Source organism: Falco rusticolus, chromosome 10 (assembly GCF_015220075.1).
Source record: "Falco rusticolus isolate bFalRus1 chromosome 10, bFalRus1.pri, whole genome shotgun sequence".
Lineage (NCBI taxonomy): Eukaryota > Metazoa > Chordata > Aves > Falconiformes > Falconidae > Falco > Falco rusticolus.
In genome coordinates, this window is record NC_051196.1 from 2,019,001 (window position 1) to 2,038,254 (window position 19,254).

General features: G+C 45.5%; 1 protein-coding gene and 1 long non-coding RNA gene across 2 annotated transcripts in view; both read left to right on the top strand.

The window, feature by feature from the left end:
• The first annotated feature begins 6,352 nt into the window (after positions 1-6,352).
• MOB2 (MOB kinase activator 2) overlaps positions 6,353-19,254 on the top strand; it is a 116,460-nt gene continuing 103,558 nt past the window's right edge. Inside the window, exon 1 of the mRNA XM_037401940.1 lies at positions 6,353-6,593. Within this exon, the coding sequence (XP_037257837.1) occupies positions 6,577-6,593 (17 nt within the window). The 5' untranslated portion in view covers positions 6,353-6,576. The remainder of the gene's footprint in view (positions 6,594-19,254) is intronic.
• On the top strand, positions 7,050-14,203 carry LOC119154443. The gene is made up of 2 exons (XR_005106467.1): positions 7,050-10,325; positions 10,895-14,203. It is a non-coding gene; the product is annotated as an uncharacterized LOC119154443 (long non-coding RNA).

Here is a 19,254-nt window from a genome sequence, read left to right on the forward strand (position 1 = left end):
GAGAGGGCACCACACGTGTCACGCCAAGGCACCAAGTGCCAGGCAAGAGGGCAACACACGTGTCATGCCAAGGCACCAAGTCCCAGCCGAGAGGGCATCACATGTGTCATGCCAAGGCACCGAGCCCCAGCTGAGAGGGCTAGAGCAGAAAGGAGAGGATGCTTTGCAGCCCCAAGCCTGTGGTCTCCCTGGGAGGGCAGCAGGCTGGGGAGAACTCGCTCTTTGAGCTCTCTTTGGTGCCTGATGAAGAGCAGCTTCCCCAAACCGCTCGGCCGAGATTATTGCCTGTGCTAATTGCTCATGTGAGATGTATTTACAGAAGCCAGTGTTTGTGCAGAGCACTGCAGACAAACAGACTCTGTTCTGCCAGGCACCCTTTGTAATCGGTGGGGGCTGGGAACACTTCAGTGCAGCCATCGGAGGCCTCCCTCGGACTGCAAGCACCAAGGCAGCGCGGGGCTGGGCAGTGCTTGTGGGGTGCTGAGCCCTGGACCCGCTCCCCGACCTCGGAGGAGTGGAGGCAGGGAGCAGTCGCCGGACCCAGCCCACCGCTTGCCCTCACCCACGTTAGGTGAGCAGGTGGAGGGCACGCGGCTTGCTCTGAGCTGGGTGCACGGCACCCACAAACGCTTGGGTGTGATGCTGGCACGAGTCTCACTGTTACCCAGTGGCCTGCAGATCCAGGGCTGCTCCCATCGGGGCATATGGCTGTGGGGGGCCAGCTCTGCCCTGCACCAGGAGCACCCCAGCGATGGGCTACCCACCTCCTTGCTTGCAAGGGACATGACACTTTGAGGTCACTTCAGAGGTTATGTGGTGAAGTGCTTCACACATAGTTGTACCAGAGGGAAAGACATGCCAGAAAGTTGTTCTGTGGCTTTGCAAATCATGTCAAGGACTGGTTAAAAGCATCCAGGACTCTGAAAAACAGACTTACGAGCTCTTTGCTGCTTGCTGTTTTTTTTCAAGGTGGAGGCCTAGGGGGAGATTTACCATCTGGGAGAGAGATGCAGCATTAGGAAAATAATGCAAACAATTTCCGCCACCGTCTCCATCTTCCTGCAAAGCTGGTGGGGATGGGCCAGCCCTGGCTTCCAGTTACATGCAACGCCTTTGGCTTGCAGGTAGCCTACAATCCAACCACAAAGTGGGTATCTCCCCAAACCTAGAAATGTAAGTCCTGTTTCTCACCCTGTGCTGTTTTCACCATCCTGACCCAGGCAGTAGGTTAAAATAGATTCAGGGAAGAGCTTATCAGTAAGGAAAAGGAGCACCAGCTGCAACGGAGCTGGTGTCTGTCTCCTGCTTCCCCTTTCTGCAGGGCCGGCCGCTCAAACTGGCTAGTGTGGTCAGACAGAATGCGAGCGTGGGTTCGCAGCGATGCAGTATCGGCAGCATTGGGACAAAAGGAAACCCACAGTCATCCGGCTCACAGAGCTCTCCAGCACATGCAGGTCAGCCCAGGCATACCGACCCCACGCGTGCCATCGGCGTTTCCTAAGCTTCCCAGCTGAAACGAAAACTCCCTTGGCTACTACTCAATCCACTTTAGCATAATTTTTGTATTCCTGCTTGGAAGAACAGAGGAATCCACCCAATTTTGAGCACATCTATGCGATGAAGGTTTCTGAGCTTTTACACTCACAAGACTTCTGATGCAGAGGGAAGTGTTTCTTTCCTTTCCCAGATGTGGAAGCTGAGGCGTGAGGCAGGCGTTGCTCACTAATACCTAATTAGTGGGGGGAAAAAATAAAAGCCAGTCACCACCAGTCTCGTGCTTTAACATCCACTCATAAGTTGTCATCTGAAAGAGGAACTGTTTAATACTTCCATTCTTCTGTAACTGGGAGGGAGAAACTGAACTTTGTTCAGTGTCTCTGGCAGTGCAGACCCCCAAAGACAGATTTTTCAGCCCTTCTCCCCAAAGCATCAGCCCTCTCTCAGGCATATGAACACAAGTCGTATTTCCCAGCTAGTTCAAGATCCAAAATGCCTTTATTTTTTTTCCCCATTCTGGTCCTTGGCAGGATTGATTGTCTTGTTGCAAGACTATATCTAAAATGCCTTACTATTACTGGCAGCAATCAATATTTATAACTACTCACAGCGTTTATTTATAAAAAAATCAAATGTTCCAAGCAAGAAGAGATGCTGTTATTAATATCCAGCATGATTAATAATCACATTCAGAGTTGCAGGCAGGCCCACGCTGTCAGACTCATGCACTTTGCTTTTTCTAATGGCTCTGCAGGAATTTGAACCGTAATATGTTTCATGCACAGGGACAAAGATGTTTTGTCTCAGGGAAGGAGTATGTGGATGTTTTTGACTTAAAGAGCCAGTGCTGCATTCAGAGCTCCACAAACACACCATTTTGATCCCGAGCCCATCAGTTTGCCACGTCTTCCCAGTGAGGGTGTATCTCCTCCTCTTGCTGAAGACCCAGATCTGAGCAGCAGATTTGCAGCTTGCTGAACAAAGTTACATCCCCTCTGTGTCAGGGCAGCCATCACCTGCTCTGCTTCTCTGCCACCCACTGGAAATACCTCCGCCAGGCAAACGAGTTCACATCTCTCTGCCTGCTGAAGCTTCTCAGCTGCCCAGGGTAAGATGAGCTGCATGGGAACGACGTTGCCTCAAATCAAGGGAAGGAAAACTCGGACAGCCTGAGCAATGCTTGCTTTCCTCCTTCGCCTGCTCATTCAGCTCTACCACAGCTGCTCAGGGAGAGGAAAGGAACAGGCAAAGCTGTCGTCAGGGTATCAGATATGAGGCCGCTCAGCCCCACACCAGATACCCGGCGGTGAAGGGGGAACAGGTGTTTCTGGTGCAATAAGCCACTAAGGGAGCAAAGTTCACTCCTCAGCGCTTGGCTGTGCAAGGTGATGTTTGCCCACCTGTGCGTTGCACTTTTTCTGCTGCAGGAGGTAATGACAATAAAATCAGAGGCAGTAAAAGGGACAGGGTTGCAGAGAGACTGGTGCCTTGATTACTTCCTCATAGCTGCTTGTCCTCTGTGGCACCGCTTTATTACCAGACAGGCAAAGCAAGCTGACTGAAAAACCAACATGAAAAACAGCTATATATGACAGGCATTGTCTGCGTCACTATCAAACATCCTGTTTTGCAGAAATCTGGTCATGAGAACCACGGGAGGGAAAAATAAGGAGAGAAACTTTCAGACCTGCTGTTCCATGGCAGCTGTCAGCCAGCACTGAGCCAATCTCAGGACTGCATCCAGGGGTGATGGGACCTAGCAGAGCCCTCTGACAGACTGGGACAGCCCTCAGGTCCATGCTGTTTTGTACCTTGGCTTTTATACTGAGCTCTGCAAAGCTTTACACAACTGCCAGATCCTCATGCGAGAGGTTTGTCTGCCCCAGCTCCTGTGGTCTGGTCTGCATGGGATCCCCCCCAGCCTCCCATCAGTTCCCAAAAAGCTCTGGTGCTGCTGAGGAACCGCTGGGAACAAAGCCACCCTGTGCCTGGACGCCAGGAGGAGCAGGGCATGCACATTTTTTGGGGTCCTCTTGTGCCAGCCAGGCCAGGGGATACGGGTGGCTGAACAAGGAGGAGAGGAGAGAGCGAAAGCAGTATTCCCTGCAATGTGCCACGGGCCAAAAGCCTTACAGTCCGGACTCCGCAAGCCCGCTGCGCACCGCAGCCGTTCTGCCCAGACTGTCTGGCAATAATCTTGCATTTTAAATCCTGTTAGACACAAGTAAGCTGCGGGACAGTAATCCAGGGAAGAGTCGGTGCAAAACCCTCCAACGTCAAGCATTTATAAACCTCTCCGATCCTCAACACTTCGTACCACATCTGTATACCAAGGACCTGTCTCTTGTTAAGCACCTTATACTCATGTCCTATGGGTCTCACAGGCCTGCTGCCCTGAATGAGGGACACCTTTTCTTTATGCATGTGCATAGGGCTTAGCACAAAAGAGCCCCACTGCCTGCCAGGCTTGCTATTGTCAAACAAATAATCGCTGAAATGCATATTTTAGAGGATTTAGAAACAAAAGGGGAGTTGCAGGGCAACCACTGGAGACTGCTTTTGGGTTGGCACACCCTTTGCTCTTCAGAGCTGCTCAGAGAGGGACCTGACTGAACTGGGATGACTGTGGAATGCTCCATCTGCCAGAGGCACTTCTGGGGTTTCCAGTAGCTGAGGGGAGGAGGAAAACAGAAGTAGGTGTAAAAAGACTTATAGAATAATCACCTTAGGTGAGATACAGATAAATGCCTTGTGCCACTGGAAGATACAATAAAAAATATAAATGAAATAGATGTTTGTTGGCCGGGTTTCTTTTGCACCAGTAATTCTCCCAGTGCCAGTTGCCATATATTTTCCTTGATACAATCAGGAGGAAAACAGCTAATCTGACATGACAAACTCATTGTATCAGAAGTCATCTCTGCTTTAAAACATGTGTCATATGACTAAACACCCTACTCCTGGTACAATGCATCCCACAGTAAAATTGGATGGAACTCATCCTCAAATGCCCTGCTAAAAATACTCCTAACAAAGGGCAACAAGAAAACATAATTCAAATGAGGGACATCTGTTCTCAAATGTTTGCAGATAATGACTGGATCAAGTGTCTGCATAAAGGATAATTATTTTCTGCAGATGGTTTGATCTGGTATTTTAAACATTGTAAAAAACCCTCATCACAGCCACTCAGTAAAGTATGTGGGGGTTTGCTGCAAGAGACCTCTTTCCTATCCTTTGCTACAATTCTAAAGCTACAAGGATAACTAAAACTATAAACAATTAAAAGATAAAGTGTGGGCGTTAAAGAAAAATACTCCATTTGACCACAGACAGGATACATTTTCAAGTTCTGGTCTTCCATTTCTTGTATTACACTACCGGATACCCAAATAATTCTCAGGGTGAACTTTTGTTACAGGAGAAGGGCTAAATAAAGCAGTTATGTGCTGTGCAAAAGGATCTCCAGCAGATTTCAGAGGGAGGGCCAGTTCCAAAAATGATGGCACAATATGGTTTTCAATACAAAATAATTCTGCTGCTTTTCCTCAAGGCAGAGGGATAAAAAACAGCCATGACCAAGACAGATTCTTATTAAATCACCCCTGTGACACCCCCTCAGAATGCATTACTAGTCCTGGGATAATGCTGCTCTGCTGGAACTATTGTTGGAGCCAGTGCTACGGCTGGAGACCGATTCAACATCCCTGAACAAGCAGGGCCACGGGTAGGTGCCTGTGGTATGAGGGGCCCTGGGGACCCCCATACCTACAGCACCACAGGGCTGGGAGGGCCCTTCACACCCAGGGCAGGGTGGAGGAAGCAGGGCAGGCGGAGCAAGGGGTGGAGGAAGAGGGTGATGGCTCAAACAGCCTCTGAAAGATGGTCCGTCCCTCAGAAAGCTGGTGACTGCAGGGAGTCCAATGAAGTAATCATCACTCTCCCGTCAACAGAAATAATTTTTAATTCATACACGTGCCCAAAGCATGCAATCACCCCCAGCAGATCTGCCTCTGTAAACTTCTCCACTTAGGTGCTGCTGCTGAGAGAAATCGGTGAAGAGGACATGTCCCACACCACCTTTGGAAGTGCCGTGCCACAAGGATTTGCATGGAAGGGATTTCTCCTCTTGAGAACAGTTAGGATCGCTCACTTCTCCAAGAGGTGCGGTGTTGGGCTGTCTGAGGCTGTGGGCAGGTATCGTCCCTGTGTTTCTGTGGAGCTAGTAGTTAGTCGGTTGGGTTTTTTTGCAATTAGGGGAAATGAGAAAGGAAGGATTTTGAGTCAAAGTGGAGATTCTGGAGTATGAGGTACAACCAGCAGCAGAAAGGGCCAGGCAGGTGGGTGAGGCAGCCAGCCCGTGTCCCACTGCCAAAGCTCCAGGGCTCTCTCTGGGTGGGAAGGACAGTGGTCTCTGTCCAGGAGCGGCTTGGGTCTGTCTCTGGCAGCCCTGGGGGAGCTCCAGGCTTTCACCACCCTCCCGAATTAAGGCAATTCGTCTTGCACGCAGGATGGTGTAACCCCCCCCCACCCCCCGGCTACCTCGGCGGCCCTGACACGGAGCTCCCCCAGGGAGCCTGTGGCACAGGGAGAACCGAACCGCTGCGGCCCAGAGGGTGAAGCCCCCCCCCCCCCTCCCAGGCGGGGACAGGTAACGCTGGAGCGCCCCGTCCCGGGGACCAAGAGCCCCCAGGCAGGCGGAGGGCCCGCTGCCCCCCGGCGCCGAGGAACCCGGCCGTGCCGGGGCGCCCGGACCGCCACGGCGGTGATGGCGGCGGCCGCACTACGTTTCCCGGCATGCCGCGGGCGGCGGCGGGGCCGCTTCCGGGTCGGCGGCCGCCAGCGCCCTGTGTTTACTTCCGGCCGCCCCAGTGCGCGAGTGTCAGGCTGAGGAGGGGAGCCGGGGCCGCCCCGCCCTGCCGCAGCCGGGCCGGGCCGGAGGGCAGGCGGCGGGGCCAGGAAGGCGGGCGGGAGGCGGGGGCCGGCAGGCAGGAGCCCCGCGCCCGCAGCGGCCCCCATGAGCGGGCGGTGAGCGGCGAGGCGGCGGCCGCGGAGGCTCCGGCGCGGCAGGACCCAGCCATGGACTGGCTCATGGGGTGAGTGGGGCCGCCCCGCCGGGCGGGCCTGCCGGCGCTGGGGGCCCTGGGCCGCGGGGCGGGCGGCGCCGGGGCAGGCTGGAGGGGCCGGGGCGGGCGGCCCGGGGCGGAGGAGGTGCGGGGGCCCGGCCTCGTCCCGGGCGGCGGCTCCCTGGGAAAGTAACTTCTCGCCGCGGTTCCCGGGGGGCTGAGGAGGGCGGGCGCTGCGGGTCCCCGCGCTCCCCGGCGGTGCGGGGCGGTGCGGGGCTAATCCCTCTGCGGCAGAGCAGCACTCCGCACCGAAGGGCTTGCCAAGGTTTAACTGGCTTTCTGCGGAGAGGAAGAAGAGGCCTCGGCGGAGATTAAAGCCGAATCAGGACCACGCCATGGGGGCTCCGAGAGCCTGGGATTAATAGCGCTAATTACATCGAGACAGAAGGTAGAAAGCGCCGTGCTGCTGGTTCCAGGTCTGCGAACCTCAGTGCAGGAGGGGTGCGGGTGGTGGGGGTGACGTGCCACCTCACCGGTATCCCGAGCAGGGTACTGTCGGTTACTTCTGCGTGAATTGTGCCGGTGACCTACACCGGGGTGAACTGTGAATAATTACGCTTCAGAATCGCACGAGCAGCAGGTTTGTGTTTCAGCGGGACTAGTACTGCAGTGATAACTTGTAGCCCTTCGTTTCTTCTTTGCGGGAGTTTGGTCCGGCTCCTGAATGTGATCTTTACCATCTAGGTTGCCTTCTTTTCCAGTGCGTTGTGCCTGGAATACAGAATAAACTCTTTTGTCACAGTTGCTGGGATGTGCTGTGCTGGAAAGATCACTGGTGTGCGTGTTGGCTTTTGTCTGCAGCTGAACTCTTTGCTGGTGGATGTACGGCACTTATTACCTATCTTCAGACTAGCTGTGGCTGGCTGTCGAGCCGCTGGTCAGTCCCAGTTAGGTTTTACTGTAATTTTGACCCCTCAGCCCGATGGAGCGAACGCTGCATGTCCGTGGGGTTGGTACTGACACTGGGTTTTCCTGCAGCTGGCTGAGCAGCAGAAATGCAGTGTTCGTGCTGTGCGAAGGGGTCTGCGTGCCCTGGGCTGCAGTGCTTGCGGCTCGTGAGTCAGGGGGCTGGCCTCTATTACTGCATGGTCTTAATGAAAATACAAATGAGAAGCTTGTTCTGATTTGTTTCATAACGACCACGAAGCACAGGTGGTCTGTTGTATTTACTCTGTAAAAGTAAAAGCTCAACTGACAAAAAGTGCCGCTGTAATTGCGTAAGTCCTGGGTTTGACTGTTTTTTCCTAAGACATTTGTATGACTCAAAATGCCTCATTTATGCTGTTGTACTTATTTTGTGTGAATTACGTTGTAAAGAAGAAAAGAATCAAGTTTCAGTTTACTTAAACTCAAGATATGTTACAATGCTGATTTTCTTACGAGAAATAATTTGGGCATTTTGAAGTTGTTATGAAAAAAATTGGCATTTGTTCTGTACTTTTTTTACCCGGGGTGGGTGGATCCGGCCATGGAAAAAGACTTGCCTGTTTTCCCCATTGTAATGGGAATGGATCCTGAGTCATTTGCGTGTTACTCGCTTGTTCTCAGCTATTTCCTGGTAAGTTTCTCACCTGACCAAACACAGTATTGTCCCACCGAGGCTCTTAATGTTTTTTCCCCTTAAAACTTTGCGAGTTCTATTTGTGTGAATTTGGGGGCAGAGGCGGGAGGTGCAGATTATGGCAGGAAGGGAGAGCATTGATATTTCGTTAGGGGGAAGGGGTAGAAGGCCTGAGGGACCCTTTCTTAATCTGTCCAACGGCTGTTGTTAGCAGCTATGTATCCAAATGGAAACATCCCTCTTGCCATTTGAGAGAGAAACTGAGGGCATTTGTCTGCCAGGGCAGAAGTTTAGGTAATGTCACTTGCTCAGGCTTTCTTTCAGTGAAAACTTCAGCTGGCTGGGTCTCCCGCTCGCTGGAGAAGGGAAGGGTTGCAGAAGTAGTAGGAAAACGGGTCACTCCCAGTGACCTATCGGTTTGTGTTGATGCCTCTGGAGAGCAAATTGTGTTGGCCTGCTTCTTGGTGTTGTCACTCTTTCCCAAATAAGTGTCGCTACTAATAAAAGCACTGTGATCTTTCTTATTCCGAACTGCTTTGGTAACGTGCTGGTTTGCAGTTACAGCTTTCCATACACTTGTATGTCTCATGTTAGCGGTTGTACCGCCTTAATGTTTTGGTGTGAGAAACACCCTCTGTGTTTTAACTTTTATATTACTGAGAACTTCACCTTCAAGTGCAAGTGTATTAAATTAGGCAGCGGTAACAGTTGCTTCTGTGTAGATCTCTCCCCTTCAAGTTTGTGTTACATTTGTCTGATACATGATGGAGAGTTGAGATCTGCTTTATTCCTTTCTGGTCCTCCCCTTCACTTGTGGTACGATTAGAATCTACCCTTCCCCCCCCCCCCCCCCTCCCTTTCCAAGAGACCACAACAGGCAGCTGCCCAAGTGTCTCTGCTTCGGAGTGCTTAATATACAAAAAAAAGAAGCTGAAGATTATAAACAACAGTGAATTTATTTCAGATTAACAAACAGCTATAGGTTTGCATGGTCACACAGCAAAACTTCTCTGGGTGCTGCCTTCTGTTCAGTCAAGTCCTGGGGAAGAAAGCTGGGGAACAAAAATAGCTGCTGGCATGTTACAGCACTCGGTTGAGCACCAAAATGAACCCAGAGTCTTTTCTGTGGTTGGTTACAGTCTTCAACTTTTCTATTGAATGTAACCTTAATACTGATATTGGGGGAAAAACTGTGGTTTCTTCAGTGCATTCTCTCCACTAAGAAAGATGACCATCTGGAGCTTTTTTTTGTTGTACATAGGATATATTTTCAGTGCGATTTTGACTAGAGATTGGTATTGCTTAATTGCTTTGCTCATCAACATCTGACAGATCTGTGTTACCCTTTTTGGAAAAGATTTCAAACTTTTGTGTTACAAATACCATTGTGATCTGCTCTTGAAGTTCAAAGTAACAACAAAGATAGGCATTGTTCCTTCAGTTATGAAACTTGCTTTATAATTTGTTTTAAAATTCTTAAACGAAAAGGAGTAAAACACATTAATGGTACTAGTAAACCTGACAGTGTCAGTTATTTTTAACCTTCAGCTGTGATGTCAGGTGCCGTAACATATTTTTTCATAATAGAGGAGGATTGTGTACTGTAGCCCTTTGTGAACTGTTATGTAAAAAGGGGAGAGGGAAACAAAATATTTTGCCAACAATTATGTGTTAAACACAAAACATAATTTGGGGCTACATCTGTACATCATAGTTCAGCAGGTTAGTAGACTATGCTGATTGAAACTAAGTGCAACAGCTGAACATAGTTGTGATGGCTAAACACCTCTGTAGATGCATCTTAAACTGGGGAAGAAACCCTTCCTCTGCAGAAATGAGCTGGAGAGCTGTGCATGGGCTACTTGAAAAGCCTTCAGCATGTAGACCAGCCCTATAAAAAACAGGACTCAGTGAAGGAAATGAGCAGGAGGGGAAGTTCTTTCATGTTTTCCTTTGCAAGAAAGCTTTTTCCATAAACTAATGGCATTCCCTCTTGACTCTTGAATGCCTCTGAGCATGAGAAAAACCGCATCCTCAAGAAGTGAAGTGCTACCTCTGAACTCTCCAGTGAAGACTATTTTCTGTTGAACGTGTATCCATATTCTCTCTGCATCAGAGGACTGTGTTATTCCAGGATCTGTGTAAGTATCTCTCGTACTTGTGAACTGCAGGGTCCACTCATTTCACAGGTAGTTCTGGTACCGGTAAAGTGCCAGTGCCCTCATCCGTGTGGCTTGGTTTCATTGCAGTACTAAGCGCTCTTTCTAAGGGAAGACTGCAGCACCTAGCGGCTTGTTAAAAATTTTAGGTGCAAACCATCTGTTGTGTAGTAAGCCATCTTTTCTTCTGGAGAGCAGAGTGTCTAGCTCTTTTTGGGAGGGATTTATTACAGTAAAAAACAAGTTGTGGGACCATGCTAACTTCACACAAGTGTATTATCTCTCTGCCTTTCCGTGCCTTACAGTGACTTGACAAATATTCACAGCTCCTTCTCCCAGACTTAATTAGAGTGTAAATGGAATAAAAGGGAAGGGGCTGTCTGCAGTAGGGATTTTTTCAGTCTTTAGTTTAAGTTGCAGATTTTGTGGTCCATATTGTCATACCATCCACTGCTCAATTACCAGTTCTTTCAGATGTTGCCCTGGTGATTTGAAAAGGAGGGCCTAAAAATGATTGAAGGCTATTCTTTTCTCATATCCCACATCTGCAGCTTTGAGGACAGTTGGAGAAGCAATGACCTAGAAAGACCAGGAAAATACAGGCGGCAGAAGAAAGCAGCAAACTCCTGATCAGAATATTTGTGCCCAAAGACGGCACAGACAGGTTCAGTCTACTGAGGTGCTCTGTGATCTGCAAGATGGAGCAAGCGGCAACAGCTGTAAATAGAAGAATGTCTAATCTAATGTAAGAGCCTTCACACTTGCAAATTTTATTTAGTAATGTCAATTAATCCATTATACACACCACATATGTTTGCTGCCTTGCACGGTCTTCATCTGACCAGGATAGGTGGTTGGGAAGTATGTCGTATTAAGATAGCACAGTAACTACACAAATTCAGTCTTCTCGAGTATATGCAATACTGATGATTTTTAACAAACAGTGTAAGAGAACTTATCAAGGTCTGCATGCTGCTGGGTTTGTCTAGTTAAGCAGGCCTGCGTGTCATGTAGTTACTTTATTTAGCTGTAACTATCAGGCTTAAAATAAAGCTTAAGAATTTTCCCACTTGTTTTGCGTGTAGGATTTTGCCACGTTATTTCAGCAGTGATTTTGAAGGCTTGAAGTAACACATACTGCTGTTTTGTTGTCGTCCATTCTGCATTTATCAAAGTGTCTTTAAGAAATTTTCTTGTAAGGCCTTAAGACACTGTCCAGTTCAATATACATTATGGTGAAATATGAGTAATATTGTTATGCAGAGAAGTCCTAGCCTTGAGCTAGAGCAGCTAAGGACTAGATGTGAAAAAAGCACACGCTAGCGTTCTAGTTCTCAGTCAGTAAAAATCCAATATGCCATTTTTTCAGCTGTTAGACTAAATCTTTATTGTTTTTGAATGGGATGCATTATCATGGAGTCATAGCGTATCTCAAGCTGGAAGGGACCCATAAGGATCATCAAGTCCATTAATGGTAAGAAGTGCATCTTGTCATGGGAACAGAGAAATCCCACAGCATATTTAGCTGCCAGCTTGGCTGGTGCATAATACAGTTGAACCAAGAAGAGCATGGCTCTCTTTGCTTAGCAGACCTTTATATAAAAAGGTAGCTAATGATTTTTATTCTAGGTACTGTTTGAAACTTCCTTATTTCTATAAAAAGGAAGAAACACTGAAAGGTGCTGTAACCATAAGGGATGCCTTTCCCCTTTCTTTCCTTTAGTCATCCTCAGTGAAGAAAGTCTCCTGCCTTTATAAGGCAGTCTTCCCTCCAGAAACTGCTGCAACATCTCACCTTCCACAGCTTGCATGGTGTGTTTATTTGTTCTGTTTGTTAACTGACCTCACAACAGGTGTTTCCCTTGCACTACATTCCTTGCAAATTCTTGGCTTCACAGGCCATTTTCTCTACTTTGAGGGAGCTTAGAATAACTGAGAACCGGTAAACCAGACATGTCCAGTCCCCCTGGGCAGGAAATATTCATGTGTTCCTTATTTACTTCTATTTATAGGTGTAACATTACCTAGGGGGTTTCAGGTTGTTCCCCCCCAGATAAATTGAGGTCCGTCTGTGAGCCACTTGCACTCAGTTCACTGCTTACTTTTGAGACTTAAATATTATTTTATATACTTAGCAGACATGAGCAGTACCTCTGTTAAACCAGAACTTAGCTGTGAAAACAACTAGTATAACATAGTCTGCAGGTAAAAGAATATCTCCATTAAATATTAACTTGTAATATTCATTAGTATACTAGTGGAAAGTTGCTGTTAGTTTGAAACATGAGTTTCCAGGGCTGTAGTAGTTGTAGAAAAGGAGTCAGGACTGGAGAGAGCAATTTAAACTCTTCAGGCACGTTGTTCCCTTACACATCTCTGGTTCTGAAAGTGCTCGGTTATATTACTGAGATTGTTGCTGTCAAGGCTTTTCTGCTGTAATGCAAAACAAATAAAAAAATAACCACAGAGCCTTGCTCCCTGAAGTGTCCTGGTATAGTTAATTATTGATTTCTTGGAGAAAATGCCAAATAAATCCTACATTTTGTTACTTTATGTTACTTTAGCAAACCACACAATTTGTATCGGGCAGTTACTTTCCTTTGGTCAGTACAATGCACGTGAATACAGATTTGTTCTTACGAGAGCATTCTTTTTCCAACAGGGATTTTATTGAGAGACAAGAAAAGCAGATCAATCTCCAGGTCCCTAAAGTAAAATGAACTATTACTTTCTTTAGAAGAGTTGAGCATTCTGAAAGGGTAGCAATGCGCCTTCCTTGTGTCTTTCTGCATGTTACCCTCTCCTCCTTTGTGCTAGCACCAGTATTTGGGAAGGCTGGTAGGTTAAGATGCTCATTTGACTGAAAACTAATCTTTTCTTTTTTTTTTTATCCTTCTTTTCTCTCCTAAGGTTAGTTTTCAGCTAAGTGAATTCCTGCAGCCTGTCTGTGTGGCTACGCGTATAATGTTAATAGCACTATGGAGCTGGTGAAGACATAAAGCTTAGGGGGGCACTCTTTCTGGTGGCAGCAAGGACTTAATTGAATGTAATCATGTAGTAATGTGATTATTAGTGGTAATTACTCTGCAAATAATTAGTAATTTCCTGATGTTGTATCGCTCTGCTTGAACTGTTCGGAAGAACTGCAGAACATCTGAAAACAGGAGGTGCCGTGACAAGGCTGGTATCTTGGAGCAGGTAGCGGCCTCGGAATGCCGTCACAGTTGCTGTCCTACTGTGTTACATTCAGCTTATGGCTAAATTATAAATATACTTGTAGTGAATTGGATATTTATGAATAACTTGGAGTTTATAATTTGCTCTAAATCATGTCTCATCTACCTGGGAAAAGCGCTGGCTCTGTCATGGTGTACGTGTGAAGGTGGGTGGTATTTTGGGTGCCTGGCCAAGTCCAGCTGTCTGGTGGAAGAGAGTTTTCCAGGAGCTCGGTTCGCGCGTGATGGCCTACATAGCTTTGCTGTATTTCACTAGGACTTCCCATCTGTTAAATCTACTGGATGTGGGCCCAGAGGAAGCATACTTGAAAGAGTAAAATTTATAAGAGACTGCAATTTTGGATAGCTGTGTATACAAGTTTGAACTCGGTGTTGTTAGATCTGCATATTCTGCAATCACTGCTGACCTATTAAACAACTTTAATGTGGGCTTCTGCTAGTGGAATACTACTGAAGTAATCTTGTGCATAGTTGTTAACCCATGTTTAGCCTTCTACTGTCAGTGATAAGGTGGTGAAACTTACATGCAATGTTCAGTTTTTTAATGCCCTCCTTAACAGTTTTTTCACTCATCTTACTCTGCATTTAAAAATAAATATTAGACTATGCCCTTCACTGTCCCAAGCTCTATAATGAGTAAATGTGATTATTTTTTTTTAAATTGGTTTTGCAGTCATTTATATTATTACAGTTATATCGGTGAGTCTACTTAAGGAAGAACTGTTGCTTCATTATTTTGTTGCCGCACTTCAAACAGATGCGCTCTAGAAGCCTCCCCGCTCCTGAGATAGTGTGTAATAATTTTAAGTGATTTAATTTTGCAGTTAGAATGATGAGTATAACTGTAAATGGCTGAAAAGCAGTATTATAATTTTAGCATTTGGAGGGAGGAAAAATGGCAGTTTTGTGTGAAGTTAGTTTCCTTTTATTCTGCCAGCCAAGAGAAACTGGTCAGAGTGCAAGCTCTTCACACAATCCATAGAGCTCTGTTTCTGACTGTGGAAAAAGAGCATTGAGCACATACATTAAAAAAAAACAAACCCCAACAAAACAAAACACACGCAGTACCAAACCCAGAGTTTAGACACAGTTTTCAAGGCCCTGAAGAATGTCAGAAGTTAAACTGGAATCAAGACAGGAATGACTGCCATAGATCAAATTCCTTCTTACTCTGAACATTCAAAGAGTAAATCCATTAAGCTAGAATGTAAGTATGCAGAAAACTATTTTTAAATGATCCGGGCCTAGTAACTCAAGCTCTTCACAATGTATCTGCATGCTTTTTGTTTATTCTTTTTGTTTTCTTTTTTCTTCACGTTAGAAAAGTGTTCATTTAATATTGTCAGTGTTCAGGGTCTGGATCACTGCTGTCCCTTCTTTATACTGTAATGTGTAAATAGTTGGGATTTTTATCTGAGAAGTGTCCCAGTATTTATACATAAAGCACAGAATTTGTGTAAACCGGGTTGCAGAGAAGTGACCTTGAGACTTTTTTTTAACCACTTCATTTTACAACCTTAATGTTCCTTCAGTCTAGAATTTCCTAATTTAGAGAACTTTTATTTTGTGCAGTTCTTTATAAAGCAGCGGGGAGTTACACAGTATGGAACAAAGTCTTTCCTGAGTATCTTAACAGGTTATGCAAAACTGGATAGAGATGGGTTTTTTACAGGGAGGTGTTCTGTGTCGGCTTTGGGGATGGGCTCAGGTTACAGAGTTGACTCTGGGGTTTCAAGTTTGTGTCAGGTGTTATGAATGATAAATAGCTTGCTTTTCAGTCTTGTCTCTGATACCCAGGTGTGGCTGGAACTCTAACCTTCATGACTGTCATGTCTAATGAAGTGTTAGTGTGACTGCTTTCCATCAGATGTAAAAAGGGACTAATTTTGTAGTGAGGGCTAATAACTTTTATTAGACCAATAAATGTACTTGGGGAAGAAAGAAAAAGCTTCTGGGCATGCTTGTATCTCTTGTTTATGTTAATAGGCTGCCTGGAACAAAATCACGTTAGTACTACAGCCCCACGTCAGCTGGATAAATCTCCCCTGCTGATGTAGCAGGGGGCTGGTACCTTTTTAAGGAGCTGACCAGCCTACGTTCAACAAGGCGCAGGTGGCCACTGGTCTTGCTATTTAACACCTGAGTCAATTCTAGGAAAAGAGATACTGGAAATGGTAGTATTTGCTGGTTCTGGTCTAGGGTATCCTAATCTTCAGATACACCGATCCCCTCCAATGTCTTTCGTTAGGTGAGTCAGCCTTTCTTGGTTCATTTGTGATTTCTCGCTGGGGTGCATGTGCTAACCTGCGGTTCTTACACGTTTACAGGTCTCATCTGTGACTCCTTTTTGTTGTAGCCAGATAGTGCTGTTTTTTGAACTAGCTGATTTTTGAGGTTTGAAAGAAGTCTAACTGGTAAGAGATGAACAGAAAAAATAACAAAGGGGGTACTTCAGTCTAATGCCTACAGCTGATTTTTTGTTCCGTTCTAGCCTTAACCTTGTAAGGCAGAGGGTCTGTTGGATGCCCCTCTGCTGCTGGATTTTTTTGAGGCATTAAGGGAGTAGTGTTTCTCCTGCACAGTGTTCCTGGACGGGCTTCTAACAGTAGTTGTTCTTATTGTATCCCTTCCTTACTTGATTATTGTTGTGCTGTCGGTTATGAGCAATTTTTGAAGACTAACCTGAAATTTCAGGGGGTTTTGGATGTATTTATTAATGTTTCTTACTAGGCTGATGGTAGAGTTTTACTGTGTGGTCTGGCATAGGACAGGTTTTCACTTTGAGTTGTGGGTGCTGTTCCAAATGCTGAATTTGGTGATTTGCATTCTCGTAACCTCAGTGTCTGCGATGAGGTTGTCTCTCTTGCCCCACCCTGCTAAATATGAAAGTACTGGCCCTAGTCAACTGGAGCTTGTTGAGGCTTGAGCTGGTGAAGTGCCATGCTAGGAGAGCTCCTCTGAAAGGGGACATCCTGTGTTATGCTCGTAAGGCACAGCTGGGTATTTAGCTGCCAGTTGATAGGCGACGTGGTTAGTTTACTTTTTAAAGGGTGGCCTTCCTGTTTTTGCACAGTACTATAAATGGGTGGTGTTTGAATTTTTTTTTAAAAAGTGTTTATAAGTGTTTTCCAGGCTTCTTTCAGGCAGGATGTGCCCAGTCATCTGCTAAAATGTCAGCAGGCAGCTGTTGCTGTAGGTGGTGTAACTTCGCAGGTGGGCAAAATTTTGTACATGTTCAGACTTGCATTTTCTCATTATGGTTAGTAGAATCAATGCTTATGTTTAAATCAAATTTAACCATGAACTTATGAGGTTGACTGGTTGGGAATACTTGAAATTGATCATCTTGATAATGGAGAAATATTTTCTACAGTTCATGAAACACATGGAACTTTTTTATTCATATTATTCACTACATTGCACAACAAAAATCACTTGCTGTTTTGTTTATTCAGTAGAAATGTATGTTGTCCTTTTTTGAAGTAAATAAGAAATAGTCTTGCTTAGCAGATCTATGAAATTCTCGTGTTTAAACATTTCCTTCTGAAACATGGGCTTTTCTTTATTTTCTAGGTGGCAAAAAAATTCTTGAAGGAAGTAACTTTATTATAAAGACAGACTCATTTCACCACATTCGTTCTACATCTTTAGGGTGTGTCAGCTATCTGCAGTATTTCTGAACTGAGCCAAAAATGTAAAATAAAAAACTGTTAAATATTTCTGTGGGCATCGCAAATTAAGCTAACATGGAGGTTGCTTAACTTCTGAATGACAACTTCCATGAAGGGTTTAATGTACACAATTCAAATCCACTCGCAACTTGATTTGACTTCCTGTGTAGAAAAGTGCCCTTGTGGTGACAACGGTAAAAAAACCCATCTTTTTTGTTTGTTAAGCAAACCCAAGAGTACATGAGAGAAGTCAGCAGGCTGGTGGGCCCTAGTGTTGACAACAGCCATTGCAGTTCAAGTAAGCAGGTAAAATTTGAGCAAATAGGAAGCAAATATAGGAAGAAGGATGGTACTTACACATGTAATAAAACTTTGCTAGCATATACATTGCCATTTCCTGTCTGGGTATAATAAAGGAATAATAATTATTTTCTATTATTACTAAGACCTTAATATTATTATGAAATACTGCACATAATATCTTGTGCAGAGTCACTGTTTGTAATTGAACTGTAGCTGTCAAAACAAATGCACAAAGAACTTGGATCTGGGGAATTCCAGTATATGCCCGACTTAAAGCAGTAATTTATTGTTCATCCAGATAAATGGCCGTGGCCTGATTCATCACACATGCACATTTTGCAAATAGATGCCTGCAACATGCTAGCCTTGTATCACACACAGCACACTGTCTGTGTGACTTTGCAGTTGCCTGTGGCTGCAAACTTTATGGCCTGCCCTTTAATCCCTAGGCCAATAGTTCTTGTTGCATGGTTTGTATATAATATTTTCTTCTACTTGTGGACATAGCACATTTTTAGTATAAAGCATGGATGTGGTTTGGTTGGGTCTGTAACTTTACAGGCAAAGGTTCTAGTCCTAGTTATGCCAAAAAACAGTGTATGCAATTTGGTGTCACAAGCCAGGCCAAAAGATGCTACTGATCAGTCTCAAGGGCTAAGATGGAGAAAGATTGATGTCTTCTGAATGATGTGAGATTGAAACTTGAGGGCACCAGATTTGTGGACTACACAGTACTCGAGTGGGAAAGTGCCTCTGTTTTCTGGAGGGCTTGATTTGATAGTGTGGTAGAAAAGGAAATGTGATTGGGCTGAATGTGCAGCTTTGTGCAAAATTGTGTCCTCTGCCGTTTCCTTTGAAACTAGAGTTTGGTAACTGCTCCACATTTGCTGCTCTTATTATGTTGATCAAGTACTCTAGAAGAAAGATTAGACAACTGTTAATGAGCTATGAAAAAGTACGTGAGGCTTGGAGGAGGTCAGAGGCCGTTGTAATGCGGGACCCAGGCTGCACGCGCAAACAAAATCCACCCAGGGCTTTTTGTTCCTGGTAAAGTGAAATGTGAAGATATTCTGCTCTTTTTCCTAGTTGCTGTTAATTCTGTGATCCACTATTCTAAGTCTTATACTTTTAAAAAATGGCACACAAAGTTTTCCTGGCTAGATGGAGGGAGAATTAATTTCACCTGTTTGGTTTTGCTGGCCAAACAATGAAGTAGGTCAGGTTTGTATTAGCTAAAGTAAGAGGGATAATGCATCCTAGCTTTGGTATGTTTTGGATGAAAAATACCACATCATTACAAGAGGATGTTGCGAAGATGAAGTTTCTCAAAGAGTCTGACTGAAATTGACTGTCCCCTTATCCTTTTGCTAGTATACGTTTGAGTGTATGGACTTTTTACATGCAAAAAAAAAAAAAAAAAAAGCAGGACCAAACAGCTTTGGGAACAACTAATCCAAATCGGATCCATGTTTTCACTGAAAGTAGTAATGTGGCTGCTTACAGGAACTATCCCTGTGGCTTGTTTCCCTAGGAACCCTGGAGACTAGTGATGTGGGTGGAGTCTACAGGACATGGAGTAAAAATATTGTGAGATAAACCTATGCAACACCGAGCCTAATCTCCAAGGAAGACAATGGTTATCATATAGCCATGGGCTACTCATTAACTCGGGCTTGCTAAAACAAATATTATTTTAGAGTG